This window comes from Cinclus cinclus, chromosome 2, assembly GCF_963662255.1.
Source record: "Cinclus cinclus chromosome 2, bCinCin1.1, whole genome shotgun sequence".
Classification (NCBI taxonomy): Eukaryota; Metazoa; Chordata; class Aves; order Passeriformes; family Cinclidae; genus Cinclus; species Cinclus cinclus.
Genome location: NC_085047.1, coordinates 67,097,743 through 67,125,321, shown reverse-complemented (window position 1 = coordinate 67,125,321; position 27,579 = coordinate 67,097,743). Strand labels below are relative to the sequence as shown.

The 27,579-nt window shown below is 34.5% G+C and overlaps 1 protein-coding gene across 1 annotated transcript in view; it reads left to right on the top strand.

Annotated features, from left to right (window-relative positions):
- The window catches only part of DACH1 (dachshund family transcription factor 1), a 321,860-nt gene that overhangs the window by 128,670 nt on the left and 165,611 nt on the right, over positions 1–27,579 (top strand). Inside the window, exon 2 of the mRNA XM_062487771.1 lies at positions 19,594–19,709. Coding sequence (XP_062343755.1) covers positions 19,594–19,709 — 116 coding nt within the window. The remainder of the gene's footprint in view (positions 1–19,593; positions 19,710–27,579) is intronic.

Sequence of the window (27,579 nt, the reverse complement as noted above, 5' to 3'; positions counted from 1 at the left end):
GAAGAAAACTAAAATTTTCCTCCAAAAATGAAGGTTTAAAACACAAAGCAGGAAAAACCTAAACAAAGCCAAAATAACTGTTTATTGGAGAAAATAGTTTTGAATTTTGCTAATGGAATTCAGATTTCTGAAAAAATGTCTTCCAGAAAGAGATATAAAATCCTGGTTTTCAACACCATAATTCTGATCCACACCATAGTTCTGTAGCATATCATTAGAATGTTGGCACATTTTAAAAGTGAAACTTAATGGGAAAAAAGAAAGAAAGAAAAAGGGAAATCCTGTTAAAGTATAGATAGAAAGCAGACCAAAACAAAACCACAGAGATGATATTTTAGAATTCTTTAGTGGAATTGCATCCTGGTAAAGGCTGATTAGAATAAATGAACCTCTCCTGACCATCAGCTCTCACTGGCTTAGAAGCTGAGTGCTGGAAGTGTAGCATGTATTAGTGTATTAGCTTTGGTGCTTTTTTCCCACCTCCTTTTTTTTTTTTTTTTTTTAATATATATATATTTGCAGGTCTTGGCAATATCTGAGAGCCCTTGTTTTCATTTCTGGTCAGCACCTCAGCAAACTAATCAATGAGGCATGAACTGCTATCTGCAGAGAAAGAAATGAAAAATAAACCAGAGATAATCCTTCAGTTAAAAGGTTATTCTGTGCGATAAAAGCTATTTTGTTAATTTATTTACTTACTGGTACAGTGAGATAAAGTGAGGGAACAATTAGGGAATTCTAGTTGAAAGGATTTAAAAGGGCAATGACGACTTAATATTTTAGGTTATTTGATTGACAGTATAGTTACACAGATACCTTACAGTAAAAAAAACGCAGTTTTGAGTGAATCAAAATTCTGTTTGGGTCAATTAGTATTTTCTGCTGTTAGTATTTTCTCTATTAATCATATCTTCATGCTCACAAATATTAGTTTAAATCCATATTTTATTTTACATGGTAATTTGTCTAAATAGGATACTAAATGGTTTCTGTAAAGTGTCTGCAGTAACAATTGTTTTTCATATTTTATCCTTTTCATCTTTTCATATTTTCATCTCTTCAAAATGTACTAATATGCATAAAAAACTTCATTGCTTTTGACCCATATGTAATCTAGTAGAGTATATTTGTAGTTTGCAGACTATCTGCAATTAAATTTGGGTTAATTAAGCTAATTAAAAATTATTTTAATATTCAGATGATTATTTCTGTCTATAAACACCAAGTCTAAGAAAATTATTAGTAATTTCTTTACCTAACATGTTGTAGCAATAGTTTATTTTTTCCCAGTGTCTTCTTGAAAATTTTATATTTTAATTTACTTATCAAATCTTCCTAGTGTTCAAGTTTGTATTTTGGTTTGTAATTCTGATTAGTTGCAGACAGTCTTATAAGAAAACTAATAATTGAATGCCCATCTTCACTGATTCAGAGACATTTTGAGAAGCAGAGATACACAGAGGTATCTGTCTCTCTTAAAGTCTTTCAGGAGGGTTTGATCTATGCCTGGGAAAAAGGAGAACAGTGGGCAGCCCCTTCACCTTCTGGAAGTGGACAACACTTTGTAGCATTCTGTATATGCAGAATAATCTGCTTTAATGAGGTTCAAACTGTAGTTGATGTATTACAATTTCTGTCATTTTGCAGGACTGAGGATTATTATTGCCAAGAAATTTTCTGTTTCTCTTTTGGATCTTCATCTTTTCATCTGCATGAGGATTGGTCTTTCCTTTTTTATTCTACTTGGAGAGCTGTTTTTCATTCTGCTCTTCTCTTTCTCACTTCCATTTTTATGAAGCCCATTTTTTTCCAAACCTTGAAATTTGCACCTTTTTTATTCGAGCGTAGGAAGAGAAAATATTTTATCTTGCTCAATTCTATTCCCTAATTTCTTACAAGATGTAGAGACATTGGCCTAGGTCTTGCAAGGCAGAAGCAATTTTTGCACAGATGGGTTGACCAGACCTTCTGTGAGCCATCTGGGTTTTGCTACAGTTACCACAAAAATCAAAGGGAGAAGAGGGCTCATGACCATTGTTGCCAACCAAGAGTGGTACAATAACCGTGCTGGAAGGGCATCAAGCAAGTCCTCTTCCACATCAAATCCAGGCAGTAGGGACTGTAATAAATTTCGGTTCAACCTTTGTGCCACAATTCCAGCAGAGAGGCTCTTCTCTGTTTGCTCACTGCCTCCACCTCGTGGAACCGCCTCACCTGCTGCACGTTACAGTTTTCCAAAGTGGTAGTCAGGAGGGGTGCAGCAGATTGAGTTCAGTTTGGCTAGTTGGAATCAGAAGTGGATTGTCAAATCTTGGTCAAGACCATTTAGAATTCATGAAAAAAGTGGAAAAAAAAAAAAGAGGGCAGCTGAATAAGAAAACCCACATGGCACGGAGGAGGAGGGTTATTAATAGAGGAAGTCTGGAAAACTGGTGAGAAGACATCTTCCAATTCAGTAGTCACTGGCAGCATTGCACAAAGCACCTCTTCTCACTCCTTCCTGCCCTATAAAACATCTTTGTTTTCTATTTAAAATCTGTTGTTTTTTTTTTTTTCTAACATTCATGTTAACACCATTGAATGTTGAGTGTCTTGCAAATTCACTAGACCAGAAGCTGTTCTGACGGACTAGTGCTTGACCTGTCCAGGCAGACAGGATCCTAATAGAAGGTATTGTTGGTGCAAGTATATGCTCAAGAGACTAATATTCAACATTTACATTGTAGCTATAAACTACCAGATTTGAGTAGTATGTGTTGCACTTTGTGCAATACAGCATTGCAGTTGTTATACTTTATTATTTGAAAATTCATGTGTTCATGCAGAGTAGAGGTGCAAAAAAAATTAAGGCTAATTTGACTTTTGAGGATTTTCAGTGACAGCATTCCAGCATAAGTTTTAACAGGCTCACATCTTTAAACAAGTTTTAGCAAATGTAAAATCTTTTGAGTCAGAGATTGCATTTTTCTGGTCAGAGTGGTTGCACACTTGTTTGCAACCCGAATGAAGTTCCTGCATGTCATTATTATGAAAGATCTGGTATACATGATCAGGGTGTATGAAGTCTGAGTGAAGTGGCCACCACCTTTGAAAACAGGGTTACAGAAAGAGAAGAGATATGAAGATCAGAGGATCTTAGAATTATTCAGGTTAGAAAAGGCCCTTGAGGTCATCAAGTCCAGCTGTAAACCGAACACTGCCAAGTCCACCACTAAACCATGTCTCTAGGTGTCATATCTGCAGTCTTTTGCACACCTCCAGGGATGGTGACTCAAGCACTTCCCTGAGCAGCCTGTTCTGATTCTTGGCAACTCTTTCAGTGAAGGCAAAGACCCTTTTCTGTCCCATTGCCATAGCTTAGTGGTCAAAATGAGATTGAGAGACCTACTGGGTAGCAGTAAAATTATCTGTCTGAGAAAATGCAACAAGCTGGTCAGCAAGAAGACTAATATCACAAATAGACACTCATCATCTCTGTTGAAGCTGTTCAGGTACATGAAAGGGAATGAAAGATTTCTTTGATGAGAAAAAAATGAGTATGAATCTGTGTCATGATAAGGGAATTCATCTAGAAGGCAAAAACTGGAGTGCTAATCTGTGCTTAAATAATGTTTTATTGTAAACTAAGCCAAATCTGTAGAGTACAGCCAGAAATCCTTCACTCAGATGAATGGTCTTGCTAATGTTACTTTTCCCCCCCTCTCTTTGTAGTTTAGTAGATCTGTCAGTCTCTTCTTCAGTCTCAACATTATTATCCTAACCTGCTTAGAGGATGATGATTATTTTTCTTTGTAATAGAGTGCAGTTGTGTGGCTCTGCTTCAACTGAGAAAGTCTTTCTGTCTGTGTGTTTCACATTCTGCAGATGCAGTCTATAGTTAGGATAGTTGCATACAAGTTAGTGACTGTTCCTTTTTCTGCAGTAGCTGTGTTAAAGGTTAAAGCCAATTCATAGTTAGGTGAGTAGGGTCTCTATATAATAACCACTGTAGCCTCAAACACTTCCCCAAAGTGATGTATACTTAAAAGAGAAGGGGATGAATAGATCTTGGAATGTGTCTCACTCTTCAGGGAAATACCTTAATTGACTGACTTCCATGGAATATATACTTCTGCAAAAGTTGGGCTAGTTGAAAAATATTTCCCCTTAAAACTTTTGAAAATAACAGAAGTCAATGAGTGAATGTTTTTTTGTAAAATGACTAGAGTATGTTGTAATTTAGTGTTTACTGTTTAAAGATTGACTTATTCACAACTTCAGAATATATTTTGCTTGCTTTTTGCCTGGACGCAGAAGCCTAGAAGTGAGCTATTCAGCCTCCAAAAAATAACTGTATATATTTGAAACATCATCACAGTCTTTCCAGAACTGATGGGCAATGGTGCCACATCTAATACATTATTTATTAAGCTACAATTTCAGGAATAACAAATATCTTAATTAGTGGAATTAATCAATTATGCCTTCATACATTAGTTGCCTGTAGTCCTCTGTAAGGAAAAAAAAGTTTCTTCTTTTATTCTACCTTTTTAAAATGTGGTTATCATGCTCTCCTTCTTTCAAGCATTTAGAACAAAGTCCTGATAATTTAATTACATGCCTCATTCAAATGCAGGATCATATGAACCTGTAATGGCTGAAATAATCTGTTTACTAATAATTCATCCAGTAGTGCTTTTTTTTTTTTTTTTTTTTTTTTTTTAAGGGAGAGGGGAAGGGAGAACCTTATCTGCAATTTCACTTTGGTACAGTATTATAAAAGAATAACAATATAGTTGTACAGTCTGCCATTTAGTTCAGTGTTTTTGGGTGCATTTAAGCTATTGAATTAATCTCACTTTTAAACAATAGAATATAATACTTTAATAGCTTGCCTCTGCACTGGCTTTGTGGGATGCTGAAATTAGTATTATAATGCACTGTGTATAGTTTCTGCTGAATCTGATTGCTTTAGCAGCAGTCAGGTTGATAGTATCAGGTTCCAGCTTGCTGGGTCAACATGGACCCAGGCCATTAAAGGAGAAAGGTTCAGGGAAAGTTCATTTCTATTGTTTTACCATGGTTACAAAACAGAAAAAAAAGGAGAAATCCTGCATTTGTAACTTATTGCTTCCTTGGGCCCTGAAGGTAGTATGATTTTTTTTGCCTCTTAAATTGAACACAGAAATATAAACCTCCTGATTATCTGTAATGTAAACAAAAGAATATTTTCTGATCACTTCTAAAGTAAAACACAGATGTTCTGCATTGACTGCTGATGTCATTAAACAAAGTGTTTGTATTCATTTAATTTGATCTCTCAAACTGTTAGCATTTAAATTTGTTACTAAGTCAATAGAAAAATTAAAACTTCATAGCGGCTTTATAATACTGACTTTTGTTTACATAATTTTCACTTTAATTAACTCACAGTAAGCCTGTTGAAATAAGTATGTTTGCTTTTTCTGTAAAATAGAACCAGTGCATTGAAATTTTTCTTTTTATTGTGATTATAAAATGAAGAAACATTTTCGTGAAAAAGTTCAAACTTAAATATCATCATATGTGTGTAACATTTATGGCACAGTTGTAAACCACTTGTGAGGTACCATTATCAAAGGGTTAAAATCTTAAGGTAAATGTGTTTGTTTTGTATATAATGGAAAAAGAAAGAATTAAGGACTTAGCATAGACACGAGAACTGGTGAAAAAAAGGTTGTTTTACAGCACTGTGTACTTCATACAAAGAGGTAAATAATGTAATGGATGCAATATAGAATAAAACTTGGTATTTGTACCAATATTAAGAAATTCTGCAAAGCAAATGGTTTCACAAGCATTTCTCTTAATGCAAAGATTTGCACATACTTTGACTGAACTCCAAAGGTTGTGCTACAGCACAGTATTTAACAATTTGTTTTTATTTATAAAGTCTTTTGTGTATAATTATCACAAGGCACTTTATGGATAAGTGAAGCCATTTTTAGATTTGACTGTAACACAAGTCAGAGATAATGGTATTCAACAGAATGCTAGTTCTGGAAACCAGCTTTCAGGGGTGAGTTTATATTTGTTATTTTCCAGAATTGCCTGCTTCTGTTATTATTAACTGTGATCTCATTAAGAAAAACAAATTTCACATATGTTAAGCTGGGCCAGGATGAATGTGTATTTTAATTTAACATCTTTGGGGAACATACAGATAATATTGTTGACTTAGTATGAGTCATTAATCTTCCAAGACAGTGCAAGGCATTGCTCTCAGGGTCTGTCTACCCAAAGAGGTTTGCAAGAGAGGTCTGTGGTCATTTGAAAGATTCATCTCACTATAAAATTGTGATTGACTGAATTAATATTTCATTCTTAACAATCCTGATGTGGAAAGGAAGGAAAAAGGGAAAATGTTTGTTTGGCATATGTGAAAGTTAGAAAAAGTTGCAGAGTGCAAGGAGTACTAGGTAAACTCTTTTACCCTTTGTTTATCCTTGAGTACGCTTCTAGGTTTGGTATCCATTAGCAAATGACATCTGTTTTTTCATTTCATTATGGTGCTCATTTTCTTTCTTAAATGACTGTGTTAATGTTGTGTTGCCCTGCTAATCACCTGCAGGGGCTGTAGTCTGCATGTACACATACTGCACAGATAGGCACACGCGTCTATGAATATGTGTTTGCATACAAAATCTTAGAATCATTTAGATTGGAGCCATTAACCAGACCCTGCCAAGTCCACCACTAAACCATGTCCCTAAGTGTCCCAGCTACATGCCTTTTATACATATCTGGGAATGGTGACTCAGCTCCTCAGGGAAGCCTGTTCTGATGCTTGATAACCCTTCTGGTGAAGAATTTCATTCAAATATCCAGTCTAAGCCTCCTCAGACTGTCAGGTCTGTAATTCCTAGTATGAAGGTATTATAATGATCAGTCTTGAAGAGAGCAAGGAAATGGAGAATATTCATCTTCCACCATTTAGTTCTTAGTGAAAGAGTCATGGAAGCTGGAGTTGAACTGTTTGCTTAGCGAGTGTTTCTCTAGTCCAGTTGAGTAGTGCATAGTCTTGCAGCCCAATGGGAGAGAATGTGGCAGTCAGTACTTATTAAAGAACTAAATCTAAATCTAGATTGATTCCTCCTTTAATTTGAGATGCTTTGTGATGAGAGCACCTGTTGCCTTGGTAAGATCAGCCTAGAGACTCCTGTGCATGGAGAGTGTGCTGCACCATATGGCCTATATATACATATATGTGTAATATTCATATACACCTATACAAGCAAACATATCTGGTGTGAAGAGTTGCTGTGTGAGAGAGAGCACTCTTGCAAGGACTACATCTCCTACTCACAGGAGTCCAAAGCATTTTTTTTCCTCTTAAGTTGTTCAGTAAAGAGGTAAATGGGAACAAATGACTGCTTTACTGTTCCACACATTACTTAAAAACTTCAAATCTCTTTAAAAGGTAGTGTAATGAAGATATACTGAGAGATAAAATGAGAAAGCAACATTACAAACGTTATATTTTGCCACTTTATATAGTTCAATTAAAACAGAATTTATCTGTTATCCATTTCAAGAAAATTTAGAGAAGGACAATTGATTGATAGAAAATTCTTCTAATTTGCTATTTTATTTCTGTACTCTCTTCTTCAAATATTGATAAATTTTTGGAAAAACTGTATGATCACACTGTCTAGCTAAAGCTTGGGAGTGCTGTTGTGTTGGAGAGCTGTGAAGCCATGGAAACATCACTCTGACTTTCAGCATGTAACCAAGCACATTTCTGGACAGTATAATGTCTAATTTGATTCTTGTTCTGTAAAAGGTACAGTTTTCTGCAGCTTCTTAAGAACCTGATCCATTACCACACAAATCCAGTTCTGCCAGAAGTACTTGCAAACAGCCTAGGGAGAGCATATGGTTTGGTCAAGTAGGTCTTTCTTTAGTATCATTTTTAGTACTGGATTGAAGCTTGAAGCAAAAAAAAAGCTAAAACAAAGTCTCAAACAAATATAATATCTTGGAGCAAACTCTAGCTCGGATGAAAATGTACCTCTTAGTTTGGTCCATGACAATTTGATTACCATGTCTAACATTCAGAGAACATCAACCAGGACAAAATCAGGAGGAAAAAAATCCCCTTTGTGTTAGTATATTTGATGTTTTGGATGATTTTTCATTTCTGAACCCTTAACTTGCATGTAACAACATTTTCAGAGCTTTTCTGTGTCTGAGCAAGACAGAGTGGTAGAAGTGTAAGGTTTTGTTAGTAAGAGTACAGAACAAAAACTGAGCTAAATCTTTAAGAAAAGTAGGAAATATGGCAAATCAAAGTATAATTGTGAATTAGCACCTACTTTAACTCTTGTCTTACTTGACTCTGGGCATGGATAGAAAATCTGTTGGCAGTTTTTGTGATTAATCTGTATTTCATTATCATCTTATTGTTCAGTCAGGATTTGTTCTTGTGCTGTGAGCTATATGGCCAGAGCCAAAAGAGAGCTCTGTGCACATGTTCTGTATGGAGATGTGCCAGGCACAGTGTATGTCAATCAGATATCTTATGGATGTGCATACTGGGCAGACACAGTATGCCCCAGGAGGGTGTGCTGCAAGTCTTAGTGCCATTTTGCCCATCCTGGAAGTTGTATTCCTGCCTAAAATTCCCGTGTATGAAATTCTGCGGTATGTGTCCCATGCTGCTGAAGATATAAGTTCTTAAAAGGAAGGATGAATTGGATTGGAGGTTTCTTATTGAGAATTCATTGTTAAGAATGCATTTGTAAACATTCGAATAACTTGATGAATTTGGTCATTTTATTTTGGGAGTTCTTTATTCTGGCTAAAAGAGATGTTTTTGAGGAACATGTCTTTATAGACACAATGCAACAGTAATTTGACTAAATTTCAAAGTCCAATGTCTTCATCATGTACTTTGAAGATGGGAGGTAAAGGGACTAGTAGAGCATGTGTAACTTTTCCAGTCACAGAGTAAATCCATAAAATAAACTTCTCGGTAATTGATTAAAGCTTTTCTAAAAAACAGATCCTTTGATATCTTCCTGTGTAACTCTGTTGTATGAAGATTCATAATGGAATTACCAGAATTACAATGAAATATAAATCATCATAATAATAGTTTTTAAAAATCTTACCAGAAGTAGATACATTTGTCAGCTCTGTTATCTAAAAACATACTCCTTATACTACTTTTTAGAAATGACTGATTAACCTTTCAGTGTTTCCTTAGGATAACACATTAGTAGCAGACTGTTACTTCTGATAGGACGGGCTTTACGTAAGGTAGTTAAGGGACAGCTTGGGGAGCTGGCTGCATTTCAGGCCTGCAAATAATTTACCTTCGAACACTGACTAAGGGTTAGGGTGACATATTTTAAGGTATCACCAGATTCAATCCTCTGCAGCTTGATAGAAATGCACTGAATGACTTGAATTGTTGAAAGGATAACAAATCCAAGTGTCTTTGGTTGAATCACTGTAATATTTCCATTTGGACCTATAGTACTGTCTGTTTTTTATGGCTCTTTTTTTAGGACTTAGGAGTCTTGGACTGGTATTCTTCATTGTTCAAATTACTATAGTGCTTCTGCTTTGGAGGGAAAACTGTGCTACTGTTCGTATATTTGTAAATGCTGCTCTGAAGGGAAATGGGAGGTTGGTTGTTTCTGTTCATTGCCTTGCACAAGGTAAATAAAATACAAATTTATTTTACAATATTCCATAACAGAGTATAATGGCCAAGCAAGTCTACATTTAGACTTGCAAATATGAAACACTGTAGCGCACCAGGAATCTTGATTTCACAGGCAGATTTTGGGGACTGGGTACACAGACCCATTTTTATGAAGTGTTCTGTAATTTATTTTTTTCCCTATGAGTTCTTATTTTGCTCTGTTTAGGAAGTAAAGTACATCTAGAGTACACACAAGTATTTACTAATTAAAGGGCATCTACAAGGGTAATCCCTGCCTTGTGTCTCTTGGTATACCTGGGTTTTCAGTGATGAGCATTGTGTCAAGTATTGCACAAACCCATGGCTGTACTGAGAGCTGTCCCAAACAATGTGGAGTGGCAGATATGAAACTAATGTTGTGCATATTCTCTAACTTCTAGTTTAGGACTTGCTTATTGATATCAAGTAGAAGTGCACTCCACGAGTAGACACACTCATTCTGACCCCTGATACCTTCTGCTTAAAGACACTTGTAATTTTTAATGCTTAGTACTCACCAGAAAATTAATACTTATTCTGTATTTATAAATAAATGCAAATACAGGTCATGTTATTTAAAGGTTTAAATTCTTGATTTTAGTGGAGACTGCATGGTTACCATCAATCTGTGTTACTCCAGCTGAGCAGTTGCAGTTGTACAGACTAGAAGAGAGTCTTTTCAGTGTTTTGTATCACTGCTGTTACTCTCAAATGTACAATAAAAGTAATTTTCAAGCTTTTATTTAGGTGGTTCCAGCAATTCTTTGGAAGTGTTATGGTTAATGAGTGTGGGTTTTCAGAATTAAAAATAAGGTGAATAAAGGGCAGTGAACATTAACCATAGTCTGTGGCAGAAGCTGGTATAAAATTTTTCATTTTGAGTATAAAGAGTTTTTTAAAGGGCAAAGGGTTTAAGATATAGGCAGCTTCATTAAAGAGGTGACAGTTCACTTGTTTCAGAATTTCATGCAAAGAATTGTGGCCAATTAACTGATGAGTGCATTCAAATATTATAGTGGATACACTGATATGATGGAACTTCATTATCAACTGTTATGAATAAAAGTAGCATAATAATTAAGGAACTGCCAGGAGAACCAGAATATTTACACAAACTAACTTGAATAGTACATTATTTGTATTTTTCTTTTTTTTTTTTTCTTTAGTTAATTCATCATTGAGATGTTTCTGTATCTTATATGTAATACAGTTGATAATGAGCACTAGCTCTGTGACCCCTGGAGCAATGGTGGGCTTGCACCTTATGTAGCTGCTTTTTCTTGTAGTCTTTCTCCTCTTTTTTTTTTGAAGTGGTTCTCAAAATGGCAGCTGCTCCCCAGTATGTGCTGATGGGAAGCAAATCAGATGATATTTTTCTAAAGAAGTTAAAGAAAAATTTCTTAAATAAAGATAGTTACTTATGTTATATATGGCTACATATGTGTTCAAAATAGGAGTATGCTGTTATACGGCTTATTTCTGTTTTGAGTCTAATTGGTTATTTGTACATGCAATTATCTGATTTATGTTCACAAATTTGTAATTACATGTGCAAGTTATGTGCAGAGATGAATACAGATGGTTGGAAAACAAGCCTCGAAGCAGGACTGTTCATTCCAACTAAAGTTCATACATTTAAATCATTGTTTCAGGCCATATGCAGACTCTAACAGACATAACCACAAGAGTTAGGCTTGCCTTACATTAGGAATCATCTCAGCAACTTGAAGTACAAACTTTTTTTAAAAAACTGAAAACTTAAAATTATTTTAGATTTGTGTCATTGGGGATCAAGCATGCCTTTCTGGCCTATTAACTCTATGCTTGACATTTTTATTATATATATAGTAGATGATGTTTTGAGGGGATGTTTTTAGAATTAAAAGCCTAAGAAAAGAGGAAAACAGTTGAGGAAAAAATAGGCTTTGCATCTGTTATAGTTTGGGGTTTCATGTGGGTGAATAACACTGTTAGAAGGAATCATGTAGCTTGCATATTTAAATTTTGGGTGGGGTTTATGCTGTAAGGTTGAGTGAAATGGGAAAGGCATCTGTTATAACTTGACAGAAAGAGCATTTTGTGGGAAGCATGCACTTTTTATCACTCCTTTTTCCACTATTTTTTTTTTTTTTTAATTTTTGGTAGTTGCAGAATTAGTCTGAAAAGATAGCAGTGTAAATAGAGAAAATAAATATAATTTTCCAAACTTTTCTTGTTATTGTTTTATTGTTGTTTTCTTGTTTTCTTCATATTACCAGTATTCCTAAATTGCTTTATTCAGGATCACCAGTGCTGTGATTTCTGAGAACTGTTTCTGAAGCAAGGTTTATAAAATACTACTACTACTACTACTATTACTACTACTACTACTACTACTACTACTATTGCTGCTACTACTACTAATAATAATAATAATAAAAATAATCAATATGGTTTGAATCTGTGCATGAGTTCTCTTTAATAATTACATCTCATTGTTAATTCAGACTTATTTTCAACTCCAGCTTGTGTGGCTGTCATCATCAGAATCTTGTGTTTCAGTTATTACATAATCATGAGAGCCAACATGTTTTTAAAAACTTCCAGGAAGATCTAGTGTTTCAGCTAATTAGATGAAACAGTGAGCTTTTTGACTTAATTTACTTCTGACATCATAATTCTGCCACTCAACAGAATTAGCTTCATTTCTTATCAATTTTTCCCTTTCCAATGGATGATTTACAGATCTCAATTTCATTAAGAGAACAGGCACATGTCAGTAATATTTTGAGCTTATGTACAATCACAGCTGTATTTAAATCTGGTACTGTAACTTACTCTGCTAACACTCAGATTTCTAACTGGTTTTATTTGATTTCTTTCTCTTTAGATTATTCATATATTCAAGTAATATGATCAGTCACAGAGGATCTTTTTCTTACATTCTTTCATTGTGTTTGTAGTAGGACATCAACCATCAAGGGAGAACTGGCAGGTGTTGCTGTAATATATATTTTATATATTCTTACACTCTTGTACCTTGTATCTTACACTCTTGCATCAAGAATATTACTAATCTTGCTGAAAAGAGGGTGATTTGGGCTGCAGTGCTGAGGAGGATGGAAATGACATGCTGTTTACATGACAGTTCTGTTAGGAAAAGAAATAATTCAGCAAGGTCTTCTCCACCCCATCAAAGGAGTAGCATCCAAGGACTAACTTGTGCTCCTGTATTACTGCAGTAAATGACTTTGGAATGGGATATGAAGTGAAATATATTTTCTTCCATTTATTTTTCTTCCAGTAATAAACTGGCATTGCATTTCTGACCCAATATTCACTTTTTGGCCATTTTGTTTCAAAAATGGCAATAAAATGTTCTGTTACTGAAACGCAATAATATTTCATCAGCATGATTTCTGCACGGCTCACTCCTGTAACACAGTCTAATTCTTTTGAAGATCATTCATGCACTTCTTTATGAAGATTTTGAAACAGATCTTTGTATTTATTTTTATCAGCGTTGTTTGTTATCTCAGTAACTCCTAATATATCATGAGTTCAGCACTAATTATTGCGTGAGAACATTTTCTGTTTAACTGTGAGAAGAAAAATAAATTTAAGGTAATTGCACTGAGTTTTATTGTTTTACAAGACTGCTGCAAGTAAAAAGGACATGGTGTGACTTCTGATTGTTGTTTAACTAACTGCCAAAATAAATGTATGGTCTGTCTTAGAATTGCATTTTTTTACTTTGTTCTTGAGTGGGACCAGAAGGGGAAAACCTAAAATAGTAATGTATAAGGTTTGGATCGATGTACTTTGTCATTTTTTTGCCTTTAAAATGCTAGTTCAGTGCATTAGAAATATTTATGAAGGTTACCTTGGCAAGCAAGTGTTTTCCAAGCAAAGGAATTAAATTGCACAAAAGGTTTAGTCAGTCTTCCTAGACCTTATTTTTCAGTACTGACACGCCCTTGGCTCAAGTCTTGTGAGTGTGAAGGCTGCACGTATGATTAGAGCAGCACAGAAGCTATCCCAAAACCCAGAAATACCGTGTGGGAAGAGTCCACTGCCTGTGGTTCCAGGTTGTCACAGGGCATCCCTGTCTTTGCATTAAGTCAGCAAGTGACATCTTTGGCCCTTTTGCAGTGTCCATTTTATGGTGAGCATGTAATAACTACTTCCAGTGGCTGAGCACCTGAATTTCATTCAGCCAGCTTCCGTGAGGTCAGAAGTTCTGTGTCAGGCTTTGAAGCAATAAGGCGAGATGGAAGAGATGAGAAATAAAGCATAGATTTTCAAAATGTACCTAAATGAGATACATAAATGCTGATGTAGGTAAAATTGGTGTTGATATTCTAAGATGTTTTAGGCAGTTCTAAGAACTTAAAAAATACATTGAATAAATACACCAAATCCTTGTTACAGATTTGCTACCTATCATTTCTGGAGTGTAACTTTTCCTGCCACTCCCCAGTATTACTGATTATAAAACTGCCAGGCCAGTGGTAACTTCACTGCATCATGTTTGTCCAGCTACAGATGAGGACAATGTTTCTGTGCACTAAACTTGCTCACAGACAAGATTAAAAATAAATCTTTCAATGTAGAAAACAATCAATTAATTGGCAGGAAATTAATTCATTTTGGCAGGAAAGGCAGTTTGCCTTCGTGTACTACTGGTCAGACTTGCATTTTTCTGTAGGGGTGCTTCATGTATTTAATAAAAGTAATTTTAATGAGTAAAACTTTATTAATCAAATATTAATATTGCACAATTGTTCCTGAAAATCAGGCCATGAGAGAGCTAAATCACAGAATTATCTCAACATTTTTGAACACTTATAATTTCCTAGCAAATGAATTGCCATGCAATTAGTCATCTGTAAAATGCTAGTGACGTGCTCTGAGGATTATATACTACTCTTGAAGAGTTTCAACTGTTTTGGAGCCAAACCTTCCTTGGTGCTCAAAGGTCTTAACAGAAATCAGTAGGAGGTTTACATATCTAAGGCTTTCAAGGATGAGACCCCTAAATGTTAACATCAATTTTGTCTTCTGGCAGATAGCAATAAGAGCTGAATGCAGCCTGGTTACATTTAAAGCCAAGCATTTAAGCCCATAGTGTTGTCTCTTTCCATGTGGTCGTACAAGGCCAGGTTTTCTGTTGATTATGTCTGCTTTTAATTATTTAGCACTATCAAAACATTTCTAGGAGCGAGCTCATGCTTGATAATACAACTGAAATGATGTAAAACTTCAAAAATATTATCAAAGCACAACATTTTAAATGGCAGGGAACACAGATTCTTCAATTTCTTATTCTTTAATTCAGCCATCTGTTGTTTTCTAGATTTGGTAAGACAGGAAGGGTGTAAGACTAATATATGTTGATCAAAAGACCAAAAAATAACCATATTATCAGCCTTAAATGTAGTATAAATTGCTTCTCATGCTATTCACAGTGCAGTAGGCAAATAGACCCTTTTTCTTCACAGATGAAAATGCTACAGCCATAGTGTTCCTTGATGTATTTATGAACTTGAAGGGATGAATAGAAATCTGTCTGAAAATTGATGCATTTATTTTCAGTCATTCTGGAAAGTGTTCTGGTTATCTAATTAGCTGACGTTGGTGAAGAAAATATTTGAGACTTTTAAGATTCCCTAATCTGCACCTTGAGTTCTTCATTCACATAATGGCATTTTGTAACTGTAAACCATGATAATTTCTAAAAAAATAAAGATCAGTTGTCTGTGGGAATGTCTTTTAAGGCTTGAGAAAAGTCTGATAATTTTATCACAAACTGACACAAGCTTATAGAAGGTTGATGGATTTTCATGGGAATAAATACATTTAGGTGTTTCACTTCAAGAACTTGACTACTAAGTTAGTAAGAAATAGTCCTGTAGAAAGGTTTAATTTTCTTCTTCAACATATGTTATCTCATATATGAAAATTTAAGTTTTAGAGTGAAAATATCTAACTTATTCATATTTCTAAATGCAGAGTGACAATCTGTTGGATATCTTTTCTAATGGGTAAGCAAGAAACTCTTAACTTCCCTATAAACTTCTCCCCAGGTCTTTAAAACAATTAATCTTGTGGCTTCCTTGAATCTTTGTTGATATTGTCTAATTTCTGCTTTCTCTAATTTACCCTTCAAAGAAGGAAACAGTAGACAGGAAGATCAGCTATGACTTCCAGATGTAGTGTTATTTCTTCCATTGTCTTCTTGTGGAGTCCCAAAACACTCCTTGATTTATCTGTACTATAACCCTAGGCATTCACAAGGTATTCACTTTGGCTGTTGGGGTTTTGGCATTTCAGACTGTTCTTCTTAGCTCTAAAGAACGCAGACTTTATATATCTTCAAAATCAAAATGGGTCATCTTTGAGTAGTTTATCAATTGAGATAATTAGCATTTCCGTAAGAAGTCAAATGTGCTTTCAGAAAAAACTGTGAAGTTCTTCCAATAATTGTATTCAGATAAAAGACAAAATCTTACGATGTCTTTTATATGTTGATAAATTTGAGTAAAAATAACATTATCATCAGCATTTAAATGATGATTTTTGGATCTCAATTTCATCAACTAGAAGAAAAGATTACATTGCTCTGGCATTTAAATGTATCTTTTACATAATAAATCAACTCATACCTAATTAGATTATGGGGTTGTTTTTTATACTGAGGAAAAATCTACTGATTTTGATACAAAATAGGAATATGAGTATTTTGAAGGTTTCTTATCTTGGAATGAAAATGAACATGCTTTAATCTAAAAATAAGTAGGTCTTTACTGTACTCAAGTTTATGAAAAATACCAACAAAATGATTTATTAAGCTATTTTTAATCGTCCTTTTTATGATAGTTAAACTAATTTGCTATGCTTTTGATGTTTTTTTTTAAGAGTTTATCATATAGCTATAAAAATGATAATGAACTACAAAACAACATGCAAGTTTTCAATTCTAGTCAGTGATTATTTTTTAAAGTAATTTTTTAATAACATTTTCCCCACAACTTTGATAATGATTCATACAAAATTCTTGCAATTCTTATTGTTTGAAAACAAATCTTACTAAACAGTCATATTTCAAGATGGTAGTATGGTAAATGAAGCAAATGCTTAACAAATGACAACTAATAGCTTAAGTATTGCCACTCAATAAGTTATTAAGGACAATGGATAATTAGATGTATTAATTTTAATTGTGTATTGTGTAGTCTACCGTGCCTCTAAATCGGATCTTCTAGGCCTTAAATAATTCTTAATACATCTTACAGTGTTTTCTTGCCTTGTTATTAGAAAAAAACCCACATTTCTTAAATGGGTGAAGGCCTTTTAATAGTAGATTGGAACTAGTGTCACTTAAAAATTCTATCAGGATTAAATAGGTTTCCTTCTCAGAATAAGCTGAGTTGGAAGGGCTCCATAAGGATCAAGTCTAGCTCCTGGCCCTGCACAGGACGCTCCCCAAGTCCCGCCATGTGCCTGACAGCAGTGTCCAAACCCTCCTTGAACTGCCAGCCTTGGTGCTGTCCCCACTTCCCTGGGGAGCCTCTTCCAGTGCCCAACCATCTACTGGGTGAAATATTATTAGCAAGATTAAGGCTTTATGAAAACATTTGCTTGGTAAACTTTGGGATAAATTATGGAGTTGGGTTGCTGGATTTGTTTATGGCCCCCCTCTTTTGTATACAATAACAGAAACAATTTGATTGTTGAATATGACCAAGGGAAGAGTTCTGCCTTGGATATTTCAGTATCACTCACCTATAATTTGCTGCTGACCTTTGCTTAGAGATTTGGTCCATGACTGTATTCCCTTAGGCTTTGAATGGGGGTGTTTTTATTCCTCAAAATCAAAGACAAAAGCATTCAGGCTTCACCATGGCTATACTTAGTAGTTAACATCAAAGAGTCTTTGCAGGTGTGAACTTGCTTTTTATAAAGACCTGGAATTCATTGGCACATTGCACATTGTGCCACATTGCCCCGCTTGTGTTCTGTTACGCTGTTGTCAGACCCTTCAGCAGTCATATCACAATATAGTGATTTCAGTGCTTCATCATAGATACTTAAATGAAACCATTAAAATTTTTCTACACAGTGACATTTTTTGGTGGGTGAATATATTAGAAACGCTCCATTTAAATCAGATAATTTTTGTAATGTTTTGTTCAGTTTTATGAGTATTCATGGTATGTTTATTTTTATCGTGAATCACAAAGGAAATATCAAAGAAAATCCTCAGACACTTAATTTGTTTTTGTGAGCTGGAATAAGAAGACAATGTTCTTTTTCTACAACTGTTTTTCTTGTTGTTTTGAAGATATGACAATTTTGTTTATATTAAAGTAAATCAAAAATCCCAAACCAATCAAAGAAATTACCAAGCTTATAATTTTAATAATGACCTCAGCTCAGGACATTAAGTTGGGAATTAATGATCAGTTAAGGTTAATGACTCAATGCCTTGAGTCATTAAACTTCAAGAAAATGCTTTGTACTTTGATTGTTTTTGGTTTATTAAAGTTAGGTTGTAGAAGGTGCCAAAAAAAAAAAAAAAGAAAAGTGTTTCCAAACACAATGGAAACTAATATGAACAGAAAACAGAGGTGTTTTATTATCTGCGTCATTCTGCAGTCCCAGCATAGCTAGAAATGCCATTATCCCTGATTAGAGTTTTGTTAATATGCTAAGGAGCAAAACCTTTCATGCACACTTTTTTTTCTTTCTTGTTCTGAAACAAATGAAGAATTTCAAATGTTTGGCAGATCATAGGTTAACACTGCCATTTTAGAGCAGCATGTCACATTATTCTGTGAAGTTATTCCACGATGTCCCCTAAATGAGGGGTAGTGCAGTGGTACCATGTGATGACCTGTACATAGGAATACAAACCTTTGGATATATATTGTAGGAGCAGGTACAGATTTGTATGTAAGTGGGCAGTAAGTATTTTCATTGTCATCCGTCTCTAATTTGTATGCTACTTAGTCAGTCCAGGAGATGGAAAGTTGTGTATGCGAGAATTTAACAGACAAGGAGTGCTTAAACCTGAAGCTCTTTATTTTTCCATACTGGACACATGTAAGCAGCTGTGATGGCTTTTGCTCAACAATATAATACAAATAATTCTGAGTCCTTTCTGACATAAAGTAGTATATATAAAGTAAGGTGTCTTAGTGAGATTTTCACTTTAAATAGAATAAGGGTTAAATGATAACTTGACTTATCTTTTAAATGACAAAAAATAAAGAAATTGCAAGACCTTTTCACACATTAGATATGTATTGTCATTTATCATCTAGATATCAGGCTAGCAGTGCGAAGTAATAAAACATATCATCGAAAAATGTGCTATAGGTCTGAATCACTCTTTCATTCCACCTCCCAGCTAACTGTAGTATTAAATCAAACAAGCAGAACATTTCCTTAGGCAGCCATTGCCTTTTAATTTCCTGAAGAACCTTAAAATATCATTCATTACAAGTACTACACATATTTGGTTTTTAAAAGTCTCATAAATCAATAGCAGGCTGACTGTAATAATTATTACAAGTTAGTGCATAATTTTCGTGCTGAAGGCTGCATGCAGAACTTTAGCATATGCAAACGAGGCAATTCAAACTGTGTATAGATATTAATATGAAGAAGCAGGTAACGAGGTGCAGGCTATGAATTATGCATCAAGAGCGGCTGATCTTCAATGAGGAAAATGAATTCAGCATGTAATCTAATTAGTGATGGAAGTCTATTACATCTAACTGCAAAAGCAACCGTCCTTGAAACAAATTTATTTACAGTCCATGTTACCACTTGAAACAACTTTGAAATGATGTGTAAGACAACAGCTTAATTGTAAAAATTTTTTTGTTTGTTTGTTTCAGTTCTAGACCTGGAAGGCCTCCTAAGAGGACTCAAAGTGTCACCTCCCCAGAGAATTCTCATATCATGCCACATTCTGTCCCAGGCCTAATGTCTCCTGGAATCATCCCACCAACAGGTAGGATCACCAGAAACACCTTCACACGGGCAATTGTTTGAATTCATGGCTTATACCCACTTGTTAATAGATTAACAGTCTAGGAAAGACAAATAGCTCACAATAGATCCCCTAATGTCACATTATTGGTACACAAACATGTTGTATGTAATGGAAATTGTGGCAAATTAGTACTTCATAATAACTGAACAAATAATTATCCTTTATGGTTTTTTTTTTTCCTTTTTCTTTTTCTTTATAAACAAAAACCTTTCAAAGCATGAATTGCCTGTCATTAGACAATAATCTCCCTATTCATTTTTAATAGATCAGATACCTTCTGCTTTTTTTTTGCTGCTTTGCTTCATTAGATAATGTCGTCATGAATATAGTTGCTTGAAGAAACTGAGTTAGTTAAAATAACTCTTTGCTGCACACATGTCTTTCTTAATTTTTCATCCTGAAATTCTATTTTTGGTATGTCTCCTGAGGCCTTGCACTAATATAAAGTCCTGTAACAATCTGTTTCTTATACTACTATTTTCATTTGAAAGTTACTGTGCCATCTCCTAGCAGTGCTCTTAGACATAGTTAAATTAAGAAAGGCTGTATTGCAGGCAGGAGATGAACAGTCACCCAAAGATGGAGGCACCCACCAGTCAGGCTGCTGGTGGTGCCACATTTTCTCTTCATGTTACAGACCAGTTAAAAGCTGGGTCTTGTTTCAGCAAAGTCCACCTGAGCTTCTACTTCTTGCCCAGTTATTTCCCGCTTATTTGCATGGCTCAGTCTCTAATGCTGATTTCTCTAAGGCAAAGGAAGGATAATTGACTAGACAGATCAAATAGAGAGGAATGTTACTTGATCTTGTGGACCGGATGGATGGGTGGATGTTTGAGTACATGCCCATGATCATGTCTCTTTAGGTATGAGCATGATTCTTGGCACGGTTTTTGGTCACAGATGACTAGCATTCTCAAAAGAAATGCTCAGTTCAGGAAACAACAAATACCAGAATGATAGTGAATGTAAATATGATGTCTGGAGGAAGGAGGAAAGTGAAGAAAGCTTAGCTCAGCAGACAAAAGAGGGCCTTTGTACTTTAGTGTTAGGCTCAGGAGATGCTTTATATGGTGAGATAGACATATAGCTAGAAATATTTTATTTGAAATTTGAAGTTTTTTAAAGATGAAGAGGAGTGACAAAATGAAGGGAGGTCAGATGACAAAGATTGATAGGAGAGAGGTATAAAATAAGTAGAGGGAAGGAGGAACAAGACTGAGAGTGTAGGGGAATATGGGAAAAAGTCAGGCGAGTAGAACACACACAGTGGTAGTCTGAGAAGGTGTGACCAGCAAAAAAAAAAAAAAAAATTAAAATACTTTATACAACAGAATTCACAGGATAAGATCTTGCATAGAAAATAGAGATTGTGCAGAGTGAATGCAACATGAGAATAGGAGATGGGATCTATGTGGGGATGTGGGGAGAGAATGGAAGTTTTTATTGGGTGGAAACATTCATGTTCAGGAGGGAGAGATCAAAAATTGAAGAAGCAAAGGGAAATTATTTAGAGGAAGTAAGGCAAGAAAATATCAAAGAAAAAAATGCATGTGAAAAGTAGAAAGGAGATGAAAGAAGTCAGAAACAAATAAGCAGGCCAAAAGGAGGGAGACAGGAAAAGAAACCTTGTCAACAGTATTGTTTGGGGTTTTATGTTACTGTTAATATCTAAGAGCAGATTGCCTCTTGATTTTTTATTTTAAGAAAGCCGTTTAAAACCACAACTAATGCCTAAAAGTATCCAATTCCTCTCTAGTCCTTTAAAGCTGGTCATAACAAGCTAACAAAAATATATGGTACTATAACCAGAGATCCAGTTTCTTAGAGTATCAGCCCACAAAACCAGATGCAGATCTTTCTAAAATGATGATTTAAAAAAAAATAAAAGAAAATATTTCAAAATTAAACAAAATAGGCATATGTAAGATTATCATTCATCAAGTCCTTTTCAGGTGGTAATGCTTTGTGAGTCTCTTGCAAAAGAAGAAAGGTTTAAATGCAATTGCTATTACATTTGAACTGGTTTCACATTGCATGGCTGACCACAACAGAAAGAGGGGTATGATTTTTTCCCATTGTGGTGGTGTTGAGTCTCAAACAGCACAAAAAACACAAACAGTAACTCTGGTAGAAGCAAGCTCTGGGGTCTAGTGTTCCATGAGGTTCAAAGGTTCAGCAAAGATAAAAACACCACGACAGCAGCGCTACATGACAGTCATTCCAGCATTTTATAGATAGGCAGGTAGAAAAATAGACTCACAATCTGATCTTATGAGTTCAAAACAATGAAATTTGTGGGTCTACATTGCAAATAAGTACCAAAACTACTGTAAGAGCTCTACAAAGAAAAGACTGTGATAACTGTGACTGATGATGTAGGTGCCATTGTTCTGTGCTGCCACATTAGTTGATACAAGTAAAATCTTTCCAATTGTAAAATTTTGCTCCATATTTTGATTGTATTTATAGAAAACCACTGACTAGTTGAGGTTGTCAGGCACCGCTGGAGGTCACCTAGTCCAGCCTCTGCTGGTCAAAGGAAGATCACTCAGAGCAGGTTGTTCAGGGCTAGGTACACTTGAGATTCTGTGAGGATCTTTGAGGTTGGAGACACCACAATATCTCTTTGCAACTTTTTCCAGTGTTTTACTACTCTCAAAATAATAAAGGTTTGGTTTCTTTTTGTTTTGTTTTTTTTTTCTTTTTTTTTTTATACTTTTAATGGATTTTCTGTATTTAAATTTCTGTTTGTTGGGCCACATTTGAGAAGTCTGGTTCCACCTCTGTCCTTACCAGGTTTTCATACACATTAGTAAGGTGCTCCCATGTCTTTTCCAGGCTGAGCAGTCCCAGCTCGCTTAGTCTCTCTTGATATGTCAGGAATTCTAAAAGATGGTTCTTCATTTGAGAGGTTTGTGAAGGGTGTATCCTGTTAGTATCCAGCTCTAAGCAGAAAAAAATAAAATAACCAGTTATTAAGTGCTTCCTACCCCTTCACTCTCTGTTATTTTTTTCTTTGTAATAACTTATTCTTTTTAAACTTTCTGATTGATTTAATAATCTGAGTGTAATAACGAAGTTTCCTTCCTGCCTACAAAAAAGTATAAGTGATCACACAAATAATTATGTGCTATTTAATGCTCTTTAAGTATAGAGATCTGCAATTACTGGGTATATCTAGGATACACAATGCTATGATTTAATGCATGATTTTTACTATAAAATTTTCTCTTTTTTTTTAATGTGTTCTGCATAATACAGAAATGGAGATTTTAAGGTAGAAACCTTGATTTCTAAAGTGACTGGTTCTTCATGCATTGTTTGTGTGTGCAAATAATATTGGTATTAAACTGTATGCTGAGATTTCTCGTGATATTCCAGGACTGTATGTATTTGTAGAAGGCCAAGTTAAGGAACCCTTGAAAATATTTTATATAACTGATTCAAACTCTGAAAACTCATGCAGAGAACATTGCATCATCATTTAGAATGAACTTGCTTTATGGAAGTATTTAGGGACTAAGATGAGCTGTAGGAATAATATACAGAATGAAAATAAAAAGAGAAAAAAGATACACTATTCCACATTTTTTAATGAACTATAAATTGAAAAAGTAAGGATCACCCCCAGCTTATATTCTGTCATTTTTATTGCAATTAAATATTACCCACAATTGCTGATCAATCCACTGTCTTTCATTAAGGTCAGTTTACATATTGCTCTCAAATTTGTAGAAGACTGGTCGCTTCACAGAAGATAATCTTATATTTATGGAAATAAATATGCAGGATCTTTGATAATGTGACAAAATTAAAAATGTGTAAAAACAGGAAATGAAGAGCTTCAGAAATTGTCCAGAGAATTAAAATCTACCTATGTTACAAATCATGCAGTCAGAAGAAAGGATTTGGTGTAGGCTCAGACAGTTGTACTGACGTTTCCAGCTTATCTAGATAACACCTTGAAATCCTTCCAAAACTGTATGGCTCATCAGAGTTAACTTTGATCTGCTGTCTCTCTGTACTGAAGATCTTTTCTTGGCTAAAGTGCTTCAAAAGTTGTCTAAAGTTGAAACAGTATATGATTGTAATTGTGATCAATTGGAAAAGAAGTGCTGTACGTTCTGAGTGTATGATATACATGGTGGTCTGTACTTTCATGTCTGAAGTACTTATATAAAATGGTATTTCCATTACTTTTCGTACAAACTTTGAAAAGCAATTTTCTTCACTTTTCTAGTTATTTTGGTAATTATTTTTCATTATTTTAGGTTTTGAAGCTTCTTTTAAAATTCCTTGCTTAATTCTTTTGCAACTTGGCCTACTGAATCTGAAATCTACAGGTGATGAAATGAGTAACTGCAATCACTTGTGCTTATTTCAGGAACTGCATCTTTCAAAGATAAAATGAGAATATAAAAGCAATTCTGGAAATTGCTGACATAGGGCAGGATAAGAATGCTCCTTCATATATTGATATATATTTATAGGTCTATCTTTGTCAATTAAAAAAACTAATTTCAAAGCATGTTTAATTTATTATATTACTTTTACGTTATTATTATATTTTGAACAGGTTTGCTTTATGATAGGTACTTCTATATAACTATTCTACACCTGAATCCGGACTGTTCCAGTGAAAATATATTAAGCTTCCTCTAAAATATTTCATGTGTACAAATTATAACTGTTTTTCTCTATTAAACCATTCTTTTTCTTTTCTTGAGTGGTAATCTGAAGATGTAATTTCTAATCTCATCCTTTTTTTTTCTCTTGTTATGGGCCTGAATCTATATAAGAATTTTCCAACTTCCATCTTGTCCAAAATTCTTTGCACCACAAAGCTTTTTTATGGGGAGTTAGGATAGGGAGAGAATTGAAAGGTTTTGTATAGATTATTTCTGCTTGGAGGGCAAATGTTTTTCACAGATGCAGTGATTGATAAAGTGTGGTAATGTTTTTGCTGAAGTAGATTATGAAATTATTTGGTGTTTAAAGAAAGATTAATCACATAATTAAATAATTTCATTTTCTCTGGCTCGTAGTTATTGATGGTGTATTAGGCAGATGTAAAGAATGGTTAAAATATAATTATCGTTGTTACTCTATCTGCATTGTATTGCCAAGAAATAAAATCTGTAGCTAGAAGTATTTTCTCCTGACAGTCGAAATCCTGTAAGGTCTTAAGAATATATTTAACTTAGTGAAATGAATAGAGTTGGTTTCTGTGAGTATTCCAGGGGCTAGAAACTATAAATTGGAATTGCATAGTAGTTTTGAGAAGCAAATATATTATTCAGTTACTAATTTTATGTGCTGGGTACCTTTTGAGATCCTGTGTTGGTTAAAAAGATACACATTGATAAAACTGAGTGCTATTGCTTTCTTATTTTAAAATACCTTCCATGTTAATACAGTTGGTTATTAGTGTTAAGTCATTTTTGTTGTTAACATTGGTTTTGATTGGTGTTACAGGATGATAAGCTGTTTATCTGTTGGGGCTGAACTAACTTACTGTAAGAATAACCAACAAAGTCCTGCTTTCAGAGTGACCAACTGTAACCTAATTCAAAAGACTGAATCAAATTACACAAAACATTTTTGCACTTCATTAAGGAAGTAGTCATTATAACTAGTGTGGAAGCTTCTGTCATGTTCACTAGCTGATATATCAGTGGGAAAATAAACTGACTCCACTCTGTAAATGTATTTTTTCATAGTTTTTAAAATAATAATTAAGGTGTAATTCAGGCCACCTGTCATCTCCTGAAAACAGTCATATTTTTGTCATACTATCATCCCACTGAACAGCTAGCTATATTCTGTTTTATCACAAGAGGATTTATCACTGAAAAATACTTCTGGAAGCTCACTAGTTTTAAGTTCCAGTGAGTCCCTTATATTTTTTAGTCATAAAATCTTTTTAAAACCAATAATTACTTGCAGAAATGGAACCTTTTTTATTAAGAGCTTTTAATCAAGAAGGACTTGTACATTTTGCAGCACTGTATCATATGACATTACATATATTCAAAGCTTAAAGGATGTTGTTGGAAAACTGTATAAGTCAGTCACACCTCATGCAAGTACACCCACTGCCTGTTGAGAGCCATCCCTAGACTGAGAAATTTCCAGAAATTCTCCCAGTTATTTTGATGTAAAGACAAGAAGTTGGTTCACTTCAAAAGAGATTCTGGGATTAAATATTTAAGCAGCAAGGATAGTCATCTACACACTCAAGGTACTAAAAAAGAAACTGAGTGAAGTTATTTAAGTTTTAAGCTTTAGTTATAAGCTACTTGAATCCTCTCTCCACTTGTCTCTTGTGAGTACTCAGTATTAGGTTGTGATATACACAGATTTATTACCTTTTAGTGGAAAATCTGAGATAAAACTTTTTTGATTCTTCCTGGATCACAGAACAATTTTGCCTTCTGAAAGCTAATCATATTGATTTCTGAATTTCCCCATAAGAATGCTATTCCTGTAGCAGTTATGTAGGATCCCAGTTGACTGACCATATTCTGTGAAGATGAACTACTAGAGGATATTAGATGAGCCTTTAATGATATTTCATATATATATATAGGCAACTTTTCATATATAGGCAACTTTTTGGGGGAGAGCTAACAGGATCATAAAAATAGAAGAAGTTTCTAACTTTGGAAGCAACCCTCTTCCCAGTTCCAATTTCTTGTTTCAAATAATAGAAGTAGATTAAACACCTTAGCAGAAAAGGCTCCCCACTTTGCAGAACAATATTTAATTAACAGTCTGTTATCATTACAGTTTTCTGTAAAACAAGTAACATGTAAATTGAAATAAAATTAAAAACAAACAAAACACCAAACTCTTGATACAAAAGAAAGCAATTAAAAGCTTTTTCTTAAAGGCAAGTATGTGGTGAAGTTATCAGTGACTGCATTAGAACTTAGTAATGGAAGTGTTTCTATAGCTTTCTGAATCCCAACATTCTATTAATTGTAATTGAAAAAAAATTGAAAATATATATTGCAGAATATGCTGTTTGTTTCTTAAAATTAAATGATTCGAATTGTAAACTTTTCCATTGTGGTTTATGCCGAGATTTTCTTGTTGCTCAGATTTTGGGCAGTCTTTCAATAGAAAAGCATCAAGATAATCATAATCCTGTGTTTACAGTTTTTCATATAATAAACCTGTTGGTTTTCCACCCACTCCTGCTTTTTTAGTGAGAATGTTCAGCCAAAATAATTTGATTCCAAATAATTTAATCTCTAATTTGTTCAAAATGAAGCTTTTGTAGAGCAAACAACACACTGTCATTTCAAACATGAAATACGAAGTATTATTTTGTTAAAGGCTGCCGCTAGGAATGTACCTGAGCTGTTGAATTTGGAATAACATCTCAGACTTGCCAACACTTCGGTCCCTTGGCTGAATGGTGTTGATTGTTGTAGCAGAATAGGAACATGGTTGTTCTTAGGGTGAACATAGCAAGGCCTGGTACAAAGCTCAATTCCATCATGTTGCTGGTTGTTGTTCTGCATCATCACAGTGATGTGTAGTTCCTGAATGCTATGGAAGTGCCCAGCTCCTTTTCTGTAGAGTTGCACTACTTATGTCCTTGCATGACATTCTCAATGAAGGGTGAATTATTTTTTTTTTCACTTAATTTTATATTTAATTGGCTACCAGTGGTACATAGTGCATTCAATAAAAAATAACCCTTCATATTTATATATTCTAGAGTTATGGTCCATGGTTTTATTCTTGTATATTTGGGGATTCTCTAAAGTACAGGAAAAAGACTACAGCTTGATATTTTCCATTCAATTTGGATTTTTTG